Source organism: Grampus griseus (assembly GCF_964374135.1).
Source record: "Grampus griseus genome assembly, chromosome: 11".
NCBI classification, from domain to species: Eukaryota; Metazoa; Chordata; class Mammalia; order Artiodactyla; family Delphinidae; genus Grampus; species Grampus griseus.
This window is the reverse complement of record NC_139005.1, coordinates 4,311,904-4,323,996: the sequence shown is the minus strand read 5'-3', so window position 1 is coordinate 4,323,996 and position 12,093 is coordinate 4,311,904. Positions and strand designations below refer to the sequence as shown.

Sequence of the window (12,093 nt, the reverse complement as noted above, 5' to 3'; positions counted from 1 at the left end):
GAGCCAGGCCAGCTGACGTCAGGGTGATGAAGGGCGGCGGGGCGGGCCAGGCTGCTGAACTATAAAGATAGGTCAAATCGAGCAGAACCAACTCGGGTCGGAGTGAGCGGGCCAGCTAGACCGCGTCCCCAAGCCATGGTCCGTACCGGCCGCGGCTCAGCCCGGGTCCCTCTGCTCCAGACCCGAGTGCCCAGAGCAGGCTTTCGTTTCATGTCAGCAGCCTTCAACTGCCTTCCAAAAATAAGCCCCTGCCGCCATGCGGAGGGGAGGAAAACAAGAAGGGCGGTATTTTTAGGGCCATTAATTCCGACCACGTGCCTGAGAGGCAAGGTGGATGGCCCTGGGACAGAGGCAGCTCATCACTATGTCCCGGGGAGCAGGACGTCTGCAGGGCACGCTACGGGCTCTCGTCTTCCTCGGCGTCCTCGTGGGCATGGTGGTGCCCTCCCCTGCGGGCTCCCGCGCCAACAGCACGCTGCTGGCTTCGAGGGGCTGGGGCACCCTGCTGTCCAGGTCTCGGGCTGGGCTGGCTGGAGAGGTTGCTGGCGTGAACTGGGAAAGCGGCTATTTGGTGGGGATCAAGCGGCAGCGGAGGCTCTACTGCAACGTGGGCATCGGCTTCCACCTCCAGGTGCCCCCCGACGGCCGGATCAGCGGCACCCACGAGGAGAACCCCTACAGTGAGTGCCGGTGGCAACCGGTTGGGAAGCTGGGGGCTGGGGCTCAAGCAGGGGTAAAGGATGGAGGGGCCTCGCCCTGGTGCCTGGAGCCCTGTTATGAAGGGGGAAGCGTTATTCTTACGGATGCCCATAAGTTTAGCCACCGCCCCTGACTCACTTTGACCCTGCCTCGTGCAGGCGTAAGTGTGCTGAGGTCCGAGCATCCTGGTGTCTTCTGCCATCACCCCACAGAGCCCCTGAGGCACTAATTCCTTCAGCATTACGGGCCCAGCCAGGGCCTTGTAGGACCACAGGGAACCCCCAACCTGGGGGAGCCATGAAACAAGGGTTGGGAGAACCGCTGAGGATGCTGGGACCGAATTAGACACATGCCGCTTTTTATTTAGCTCTTCTCTCTGAGAGGAAAGGCAAGTTGTTTGCAAAATTTCCAGCTGAAGCACATCCTTTTTTTATTTCAACTTGCCCCCTCTGTCCTACAAGCTGATGGGTTGCTGCCTAGATGGGCTCTCCCCAGGAGGGTGTAGGGCTGCAGGATCCAGCGTTTGCAAGATTTTTTTTGTTTGCAAGATTAGATGGGCTATTTGTTGAAACATGAGGCGTATACATTGTTACAAAGCTAATCAGAATTCACTTCCTTTACCCACGTCAGTGATGTGGTGTGATGAAGCCCAGATTCAAAGCTGACTTTAGGTAGATGCCTAAGTGGCCACTGCGAACTCTAACTCTGACGTCAGCACTTTCCCTTGCAGAGCTGGATTTGTAGCAGGACTGGCCGAGCCTGGCAGCCGATCTCCTACAGTGAGATCAAGGGTGGAGGTGATGGAGGGTCTGACTTTCTAGAAGCAGGGGGACGGGCCTAGATGCCCTTGGAGGGTCACCTTTAGGTTGGCGTCCTGCTGTGATCTGCACAAGCCTGGGGTAATGCAGCTCCCATTTCTTTGTCAGGCCTGCTGGAGATTTCCACAGTGGAGCGAGGCGTGGTGAGTCTCTTTGGGGTGAAAAGTGCCCTCTTCGTTGCCATGAACAGTAAAGGAAGATTATACACCACGGTGAGTTCATCAGGCCAGGGGAAGCTTCAGGCTGTACGAGGCCTGAAGATTACGCAATTGAAGAAAATAATGCAAAATCTTGAAGGGGGCGTGAATATTTATCTAGAATGGGTCGGGGGGTTGCTGTGGAAGGAGCTGGTGCGAGTGAAGGGCTTATACCTTCTTAGCTGCACGGTGAGTCAGCCTGTGCGCTGGACCATGTCTTCCCTGATCCCACCCACCGCCCCTGACTCACCTTGACCCTGCCTCGGTGCAGGCTTAAATGTGCTGAGGTCGTTTAAGACAGAAACCGTAGCTCAGAGGGCTTCTGGGTCCGAGGGAAACCCACGTTCTGGCATAAAGCTGTTTGTCCAGGCTTACGGTCAGGTCCTGAGCAGGAGAGGCCCAGAGAAGCAGGCCTGTCTTTCAGCCTGGGCACGCTGTTCCCACGGCTCACCCCCCGAGGCCCCCAGCCTGGAGCACAGCACGAAGCTCTTTTCCTCGCCTTCATCAGTGCGTGGACATTTTACTTTAAGGTTTTAAGTCCTCTGGTCTCTGATCCCAAGAGCTGGAGAAGCATCCTCCCCTAGGGGATATAAGACTCTCTTGGCTGGCCCCAGATCCCACCCCCTGCCTTCTCCCATCACAGGTCATCCCTGGTGGGGCGGGGTGGGGGGTGTCAATGCTAGCACTTTGGTTAACCTCACCAACTTCCATATTTACCGAAATCTCTGACCTCTCTGACCCCCTCGTTCCTGGGTCTCTCAGCCCATAATTTGGCATATTGCAAAATACGGGCTGGGAAAGCGTCCCTACGAAGGCAAAGAAACTGGGTGTGCTTTCGGCAGAAATAAGGTTAGAAAGGAAGACCTCTGAGCCGTGGTCAAGGAATAGCAGAGTGGCCATTTATGGGGAGGGTTTGGAGGGCTGTTCTACCTTTGCGTGGGGACAGACAGGATCCGAATGTGAACAGGGGCGTCTGGGATCGGTGCTGGGGTCCGGGGAGGCTGTCCCAACAGACCAGGGCTGTGAAATACCCAAACGGGGTGCTCGAGTGGCCTCGGCCTGTGATCTGCAGTGCTAGCACCTCTCCATTTGGGCTCGTTTACGTGGAGACAAGACGTGCATTAGAATCAGTGGGCCTCTGGAGACAAGCGCTGGAGGGGAGGCAGGCGGGAGCTGGAACTAGGGTCCTGGTCTGTACCACCAAATGCTCTCCTCCTTCTGGCCTGCAGGCATCACCTGCCGAGCCCGGAGACAGGTTTGCACACAGTCCCGATTCACCTGAGACCTGGGAGAGCCAGGTCTGCAAAGTGAGGATGAAGGTCAGATGCACCTCTGGGGGTGCTGGGGGATAGTGTGCTCAGAAAACATCCCCAGGGCACCTGACAAACAGGAGGTGCTCAATACAGGGGAGTCATTTATATTGTCTGAACACTGCCATAGGCTCTGCACCCCTCTTTCCTAGAGGTGGGTCTTGTGGGAGGGCCATTTGCATCCCCATCACCTTGGTAACTTGTTAAATGTCCAGATCTCTGGGGGCCTTCCTCAGAGATGCTTAGTCAGTAGGGCTGGAATGGGGACCTGCAAATCGGTTTGTTTTTATTTTTTAAGTTTCCCAGATATTTCTGAGGTGCAGGCAGGCTAGGGACCACCAGGCTACCTGGCTTTCCGAGGGCAAGGAATCCTCCCTGCCCCAGGGTTACACTAGCGCTGAGGGCTGCTGGGAGATGAAACAGCCATGAGATTGGGATTCTCAGACGCCCTTTTCACTGCTCTCTGCGTATGTGATGGAGAGGACGAAGCAGCTGGAACCAAGGAGGCCCTGGTGGAGTAAGTGCCCGCTCTGTGCGGCGGGTCGCCCCAAAGAGCCCCTTCCCTGCAGCCGGCGTAGTGCCTGGAATCCCGCTCGTTGCAGAGCCAGGAACGGAGGCTGTTGGCTCTGGGGTTCTACGCAAGGTGAATCTTTTGGAAGGAAGCACAAATTACATCAACCCTTATCTCTGCCACCTTCATTAACAAGCTATTTAGTATTTTTTTCTCCTTATCCCGAAAGAGATTGAACTGTGAGCTGGGGAAAGGGTGCAAAGAGAAGGTCGATGCATCCACTTCCCACTTGACACCTGGGGTCCCCGTAGGAGAAGCCGGGAGGCTGGGAACAGGGGACCTCACAGCGAGAGTGCTGCGGGTGGATAGAACGTTCCAGGAGCACGAGGAAGGGGGCAACTCTGAAGTGTGGGCTGACCCCTGATGTCGGTGACGCCCCTGACCCCTCACTCCTGGGCAGATGACTTCAAAGGGGGTCCGCAGGGCTCACTAAAGGAGAGGAGTCCTGGAAAACGGGGGCTTCCGTAGGAGAAGCCCCGCCCACGGTCTACACCCCAATCTCCCCCCCCCCCTACACACACACCCGGGAGCATCTGGCCCAAAGGCACCTTCTTGGAGGCGGAGATTGCCCTCCCTGGCGCCCCGAGCCCTGGCACCAGGTGCTTCTGAACCACCTATCCACTCCCTGCTACGCCCCCCAGGGGCCATTATCACAGTCTAAAATCCAATGCCTCCTGATCCAAAGAGCTGGGAAAACTCCCACTGGGTGATGATTTCATTCACACTATTTCCCTTTAAGCCCCAAGAGCTGCCTCCCCTCCCTGTGGCTCAGCTGCTATGGCCCCTCAGTGGGGTTTCTCCTGGGGGGAGGGGAACCATGCTGGGGGGGAAGGAGGGGGGAGCAGGGGCAAGGTAGGAAAATAAGAGCCAGGAAAACCCACCTAGGTGCCTCCCGCAGGTCTCATCCCTTGGAAAGAGGGGTGCAGAGCCTGTGGCAGTGTTTCGACAGTGTAAATAGCTCCACTGTTTTGAGCACCTCCTGTCTGTCAGACGCCCCGGGGATGCTTTCTGAGCACACTATCCCCCAGCACCCCTGGGAGGTGCATCTGGCCTTTATCCTCACTTTGCAGATGTGACCGTGGGTCTCCGGGGTCTCAGGTGAATCAGGGCTGTGTGCAAACCTGCTTCCAGGTTTAGCAGGTGATGCCCGTAGGCCAGCAGCAGAAGCGCACCTGGTGTGCAGACTAGGAGCCGGGTTCCAGCTCCTGCCCGCCCACCCTCCAGCTACTGTCTTACTTCGGGCAAAGTCTGTGACCCTCTCTGAGACCAGACCTCTCTCTGCTCTCTCTGATGTGGACCGAGGCAGGAATCAGTGAGTTCCAGTCTCCTTGATCTTTTTAAAATTTAAAAGATAAAAATCAAAGATCTCCACCTGGCAGTGGTTCTGTGAGAATCCCTGTGCTTTAGAATCGGTTACGCTTCTGAGCGATTTTGGTTTTACTAATTAGAACTGTGTCTCCGTGCTTTTCATCAATAGTACTATGACAACTGGCAAAGCACAGCATTTGTTTCATCCACAGAGGCCGTTGACCATTACCTAGGACGTTACAGTTGGGGAGGGGAGGACCAAGTCTTTCCCTCGCTCAGTTAGCTGCACCCCTCCCCTAGAGGAGAACGCATTCCTGAGGGGATGAGGCAAAGGGTCCCTGGTGTTAGACTATGTGGAAGGGCCGGGAGATGGGACCCCTGAGCAGGGAGGGGCTGGTGCTACAGCGAGGGGCCCGGGGGACCCTGCAGACGGTCTCACAAACAGCTTTGTCTGCAGCCCGCCTGCTACCCAGAGCGATACAGAAATGAGGAGCCACGATAGGCCTGGTGGAGACATCTTCAGACACTTCTAAATTGCTGGTGCGATTGTGTGTTAGGAACGGGGATTAGAACAGACAGATGTCTTCAGAGCCGGGAGATGTTATTTCTCCATTTCAGCTAAGGACCAGAAAAGTAGCAGTCAGGGACTGCAGGAGGAAAGGGTCTTAGGACAAGGAGTTTTCTGGTTTTTTCTCACCACCCGCCTCCTTACCCATCCACACCCCTCCCCAGCTCCCATGCACACACGCAGCCAGGAGTAACGGGGGCAAGTGGCCCAGGGCAGGCCTAGAAGGAAGAACTTTAAAGATAAAAAGACACTTTCATTAGTCCGGGTGACCTACTGACCAAAGACAAGATGGGATGGATGTCTGGTCCACCGCAGACTCTAAGGGGCATTTCCGCCAGAGGTGACTCACGCCGAGAGACACCCCTGTATGTACCCCCCTGCAAAACGCCCTTCTCCACTGCGAGAGCTAAATGCGAGAGTTTGGGTCCTCATAAGTCTGATTAGACCTATGTGGAATTGAAGACATCGTCATGCTGGGGCTTGGGACCCGGCAGGCCCAGGCAATGTGATCTGGGGGAATTCTTTTCATTTGTTCAAGTCATAATATACGGTAGCTGCTTTTATTAACATGTCGTTCACTTGGCTTTTCTCAGCAGAGCTCAGGAGCCAACGTTCCTGAGCCATGAGACTCAGCGCAGGGGCACGAATGGAGAGATGAATCGAGGGGCTGGTCCTGATGCCAGCTCGAGCCTCCGTGTGGGCAGTGGAGCATCGGGCTGCAGGGGGCAGTTCAGGGCCATGGTCTTGGCCTCGCCCCCAGCCGCGTGGCCACCTGAACACCAAGGATGGGGTGGAGAGGGGTGCGGGGAGGAACGGGCAAGGGCGAGGTAGAGAGGCTTCCATAGCAAACTTCACCCATTTCTCCTTTCTCACTGCAGATGGACACAGAATTCGGGGGAAGGCTAGGGACGTGAGGTAGGCTAGGGAAAGAAACAGAGGTCGGAAACTTTTTGAAAATTTGGGGTTGGGGGTTGAATAATCAAAATCTGACCATCAGAGAACAAAGCACAGTGTATATGCAACCACTGTCTTGCACATTTAAACAAATGTGTTTTAGGAGACTCAGACCTTAGCAAAGGCTGGATTCTTCAACTGGACACATTCTAGATCAGAGGATTGGGGCAAATGCCCTGAGTTTCTGGTCCCAATCGCTCAATTCCTCCCCTCCCCCACCCCCCACTCCCCCCAGGTCCTTCGCCCCAAGATCTGCATTCCTCTCTAGAGTTTGCAAACCACACGCGAAACCTCTCCCTTGACCACCATCCAGATCAGAAATGAAGTCTCCTGGAAACTGGTGGGCAGGTTGCTCTCCAGGGTCATAAACAGTTAGAACAGAGGGGAGAGAAGCAGGGGATGGACAGGGGGAAGGACAGGACCCGGGGGAGAGAACGGACCAGTCTCTGATGCAAAGGTTCTCTCACTCCCTTTTCTGGCCCATCTTCTATCCTGAATTCCCTTCCCGTTTTCAATAATCTACTAACATGACGAGGTAATACATGGACCTGGTTTAAGGGGGAAAACGTGCCGAAGAATATACCACGGAAATGAAGTCTCCCTCTCACTGTTGTCTTGAAGCCACCCAGACCCTCCCCAGAGCAGCCACTGTTGCCAGGCCCTGTGTACCTACCGTCCCAGGAAGTCCCAATGTCCCTGTGCATGTTCTCACACTGGCCTCAGTTTTTAAAACCACACGAACCGGGGCAGACTAGCCACACAATTTGAATCTTGCTTCTTCACTGAACAACATGCCTTGGAGACCGTTTCAAATCCGTGCGCAAGGAGGTTCTGTTTCTTATGGCCGAGAGTATTCCATTGGGTGGCTCTCCCATCACCGAGCTAACCACTGCCCTCCTGGTAGACACTTAGGTTGTTTTTGGTCTCTCACTATTACAAATGATGCCGCCGTACATGACTTTTGTACCTGAGTGGGAGTGAACCAGTAAGATAAATTCCTAGAAGTGGAATTCCTATCCAAAGCTGTAGTTATTATTTTATTCTAATAAATATTGTAAAATTTCTCTCTATAGCGGTTATAACAATATACACACCAACAGACAACAAATGAGAATTCCTAGTCCCCTTGCCCTCATCAATGAAAGCCCATTGTCAAACAGTGTTCTTTCTGCAACCTGACAATTAAAAATGTGATCACACAGTTATGGTTGATGTTTCTCTGTTAGGCACATGTTCTTATGTTTAAATGCTATTTGTATTTCCTTTTCTGTGAACTGTCTGTTCATAAACGTCCATTTTTCAGTGAGTTCAGGGTTCTGGATATAGTAGCAAAATTCAATCTATTGCAAAATATATTACAAAATATAATGCATTGTAAATATTTTTAATCCGGTTTGCTATTTATATTTTTATTTTGTTTAAGGTGATTATTCTTTTCCAAGCAGAAGTCTAATTTATTCATCTTCGTTTTTAAAATGCTTTCTAGTTTTTTGTGTCCTACTTAGAAAGACCTTTCTGACTTATTTTAAGGTTCTCTTCTCTTTCTCTCCCTTATTTACTTACTTACTTTATTACTTACTTTATTTATTACTTACTTACTTACTTACTTACTTACTGTGCCCACGCGTCTTGTGGTGTCTCAGTCTCCCCACCAGAGATTGAACCCGGGCCTTGGCAATGAAAGCCTGGAATCCTAACCACTCAGACACCAGGGAACTCCCCTTAAGGTTCTCTTTTTAACATTTAAATCTTTGTTCCTTTTGGAATTTATTTTAGTGTTAGGAATAAAATCATACATCAAACTTTATTATTATTACTATTATGATGATGATTATTAAAGATAGCATCCAGTTCTTCCGACACCACGTTTCGCCAGTGATTGGAAATGCCACTTGTATGTTATGTTCATTTCAGATCCACCTTTATTTTATGTTCCTGTTTGGATTTACTTCTGGACTGCATTTTGTTAGTTGATCCACACCAGACTATTAATCCATGTATCATTACTTCTACTCAACTTTTACCATTGATCCCAACTTTATTTTTCCCTTGTGCTGTTTCTCCAGAGTTTTGCCCATCAACAGCCTTAGGTCCTGTGGCTGCCCCGACCCCCCATGTCCAGAGAGGCCCCAGGGGTGCGGGGCCGGAGCCCAGTCAGCTCTGTGCCCTCCTCCCCCAGGCTCACCTCCTACTGCCACTCAGGCAATAAATGCAGGACTTAGAAGGTAAATTGTCCTGCAACCCACAGCAAGTTTTACAGGAATGATGATTCTGGGTAAGACAAAGTCTTTTAGTGCTTTTAATTTAAACTAACTCATGAATCAATTGGAGAAGCATCACTATGGCAATACAAATTATTTTTTATTTTACTGTGGGCCAGGCATTATGCCAAGGACTCTCCATGCATTATTTCAATGAATGCTCCCTCCAGGGCGAGGACGGAATTATTCTCACTGTTCCCATTTTACAGATGAGGAAGCTGAGGCTTCGGAGGTAAAATCATTTGCCAAGTTCACACAGCTGTGTAAGAGGTGAATCGTCACATGCTCTTTGCCTATTTTGATGAGTTTTTTTTTTCCTACTTTGGGACATTCCTTTCTTCATTCTACAAGTGTTTTTGAGCACCCATAACAAGGGAGATGAAAATTTGTGAAAACAGAGCTTCCTGGCATGGTCTTCAGACGCCAGTTGATGTGGCTGGTGGAAGCTCACAGGGTCATCTCAAGCAAATTAACATCACAGGAAGGTGCTCTGTACACAGTAACCCAGGGGCGTGAGCGGGAAAGGGAGGGTGCGTTCATTCAGCTGGGGCAGAAGGGACCAGCGACTGGTACTACCCGACGTGTCTCCTAAACAACGTCGCCTGTCCCTTGCCAGCTCTCGCTGCATCAGAGAGAAGCCACCCCTGCAGGGGCATCCGTGGGTGGCTGTGCCATTCCAATTAGACCATCATTCATTCAGCATCACGTGCTCAACAGGACACAGTCCTTGTCTCAGGGATCCGGGAGTCCCCTGGGATGGTGCACTGTTTTCCGTGCTGCCGGACTGGTCCACTCGGAGCCCCGAGGAGCTGGCTCATCCTCCTCCGTTCATAACAGGAAGAGGCTCTCGTCCACCCTACGGCTGACAAGGCCAGGTGCTCATAGTATAATTCCTTTTAAGAAGGTCAGGCGATACCCCTAGCACAGCCGCTTAGCCACTGAGTGGGTTTTTTATAGCCGATGGCCTCAGTCGGCAGGAAGGAGTCGGGTGTTATGCTCAGCTCTGTTTCGGTTTCATTCTACATTTCTTTAATGACTAGATCCCAGGCTTCCTGGCTCCCAGGGAGCGACCCCCATCGGAAGCCCAGAAACCCCTCCAGTCCGGGGCAGTGACCCGGGTGGGCTTGGGAGGAAGTGGCTCTCTTTTCTAGGAATAAAGGAAGACTTGGGTGATTTACTGGGGCTGAACTTGTTGATGTGTCCTTGGCACTGCTGGTCACAGAGGGAACCAGGTTCTTTCCCCCATAAAAGTTGCTGCTCCTCGCCATCTCTGTCCCTGCCCTTCCCTGGCGACCTGTGGACGCCCAGGAGGCACTGGGCATGTTGTTCAGTGAAGAAGCAAGATTCAAGTTGTGTGGAGAGTTTGCTCCAGTTCGTGTGGTGTTAAAAACTGAGGCCAGTGCCCCCCATTCTGGGCTCAAAGTCAAATCCGAGAATGGGCCCCTTTAAGGGGCAGCAAACTTGGCCCTTAAACTGGGAGAGACAGGGTGAGGGAACACAAGTGGAGAGACAGTGACCATATTAAACAGATGCGCTGGGAAGGACTTAGGAAGCCATGCATCTCGCCCTCCACTCGCCGCCCCCGCCCCCCGCAAACGCTCCGCAACCATATGGTTTGCAGAAAAGGGAATCAGGCTGGGAGGGGAGGCGCCTGCCCCAAGGTCAAACAGCTAGAGCCACCAGGCAAACCCCAGCTCTCTATCCTGCCGCACTAGGTCCTCTCGCAGTGGACTTGAGAAAACAGCTTCTTTTATCCTTCCCTGGTCCTTTCTCTGAATAAACCATCATCCCTGTTCTTGGGAGAAAGTGTCCGGGACTGGCAGTCAGGAGAACCCCCAGCCCCCTTGTGACACAGGCTGTCCACCCCCATCCCCGGGCCTGGGCTTCCTCATCGTGAAGGAGGGGAGGGGAGGGGGGACCATGAGAGCTAAGGCTCCCCTGTTCTCAGCTTCCATGTTTCTGCTCACCCAGGATGGCCCAGGGCTCCTGGAGGCTGTCTGACATGGGAAAGCGAGGGACCCACCGCAGACGTGCCTGCTGGGCCTCACGTATCACTGATGCTCTGCCGTTTGTCCATTTCTCTCACAGCCCAGCTTCCAAGAGGAGTGCAAATTCAGAGAGACCCTCCTGCCCAACAATTACAACGCCTACGAGTCAGACCTGTACCGAGGCACCTACATCGCGCTGAGCAAATACGGGCGGGTGAAGCGGGGCAGCAAGGTGTCCCCGATCATGACTGTCACTCACTTCCTCCCCAGGATATAAGGACCCTGAAGGAAGGCTCACAGGTGGAAAGCAATGTCTTTTCTGTTGGAATTTTGCACAAGTGAACAATTCCCCCCTCCCCCCGTGCCACCCTATTCGGGCTCCTTTTATGCCTGGGGGGACCTGAGTCGGTTCCCTTGGCCACCGGACCCCATGACACGTGACCCACCCAAGCGAGGGGTTGCAGCCGGCATCCTAGAATGGCAATGGATCCCATGCTCTGACCTCATCTGAGGAAAGACGGTCCAGAGACACTTGGGGGGTGGGACCTTGGACACAGGAGAAGGCAGGGAGGAAGCGTGTGTGTGTGCTGATGCGTATCTGTACATCTTGGTATATATCGTCAGAACCAAGGCATCTCGGAACAGCAGGCTCCTTCCTCCCGGGGTCATCGCTTCAGGAATCTGCCTGCAGGAATGTCACCTGTCAACCCAGCAGGATTGACACGTGCTCCCATTCTGCCTCTTTCCAATCACCTTTCCATTCAGAGGCCACTGACTGCGCGGGTTGCATGGAGGTGGGGGCAGCAGCTGTCCTCTAAGTGCAGGGAGGGCAGGGTGACAGGCAGTAAGATTTAGCTGCTGAGCAGAAGGAGTGGGCAGGTACTCTGGGCATCCTGCGTGTGAGGGCTCTGGGGACACTGGGACACATCGTCAGGGAGGCTGGGGGAGAAGGGATCCCCCTCTTGGAGGAAAGGGTAGAGCAGCGTCTCTGGCAGCGGGGGGAAACCTGCTCGAAGCAGCGGGAGAGACTGAGTGTTCTAGAGAGAGCCTTTCTGCCTGGAAGTCAGTGCTGCGCGTAGCTCGAGAACAAGCTGGGGCCAGGCTGCCTGCCCATAATTTTTCCTCACCTTGAACCAGGTCTTATTTTAACCTCAGATGACAGGGATCCTAATAATGGCAACCTCTTTGGCGAGGGGTGAGGGGGTACAAAATAGGCCACGAAGGAAGTAGAGAGGCTTTGGACTACAGATGCTAATTCCTTTCCAGCAATGTCCAGGAAACTCACCCAAGTTCTCATCTGATACTCTCACTTCCTTCTCGGGCGTCCTCTGCCACATGCGCTGGTGCCTGGGCGCAGCGGAATCGGGCATCGTGACCTCCGGAGGTTGCCCCCTCTGACCCCCCTACGGTAGGAGAGGA

General features: G+C 53.2%; 1 protein-coding gene across 1 annotated transcript; it reads left to right on the top strand.

Annotated features, from left to right (window-relative positions):
• Nucleotides 1-334: 334 nt before the first annotated feature.
• FGF6 (fibroblast growth factor 6) lies at nucleotides 335-11,009 on the top strand (the record flags this gene model as incomplete). The annotated part of the gene is made up of 3 exons (XM_082667089.1): nucleotides 335-680; nucleotides 1,626-1,729; nucleotides 10,775-11,009. 3 exons carry the CDS (start codon nucleotides 335-337, stop codon nucleotides 10,949-10,951), a joined length of 627 nt encoding a protein of 208 aa, XP_082523215.1. The 3' UTR covers nucleotides 10,952-11,009.
• Between the last annotated feature and the right edge of the window lie 1,084 nt (nucleotides 11,010-12,093).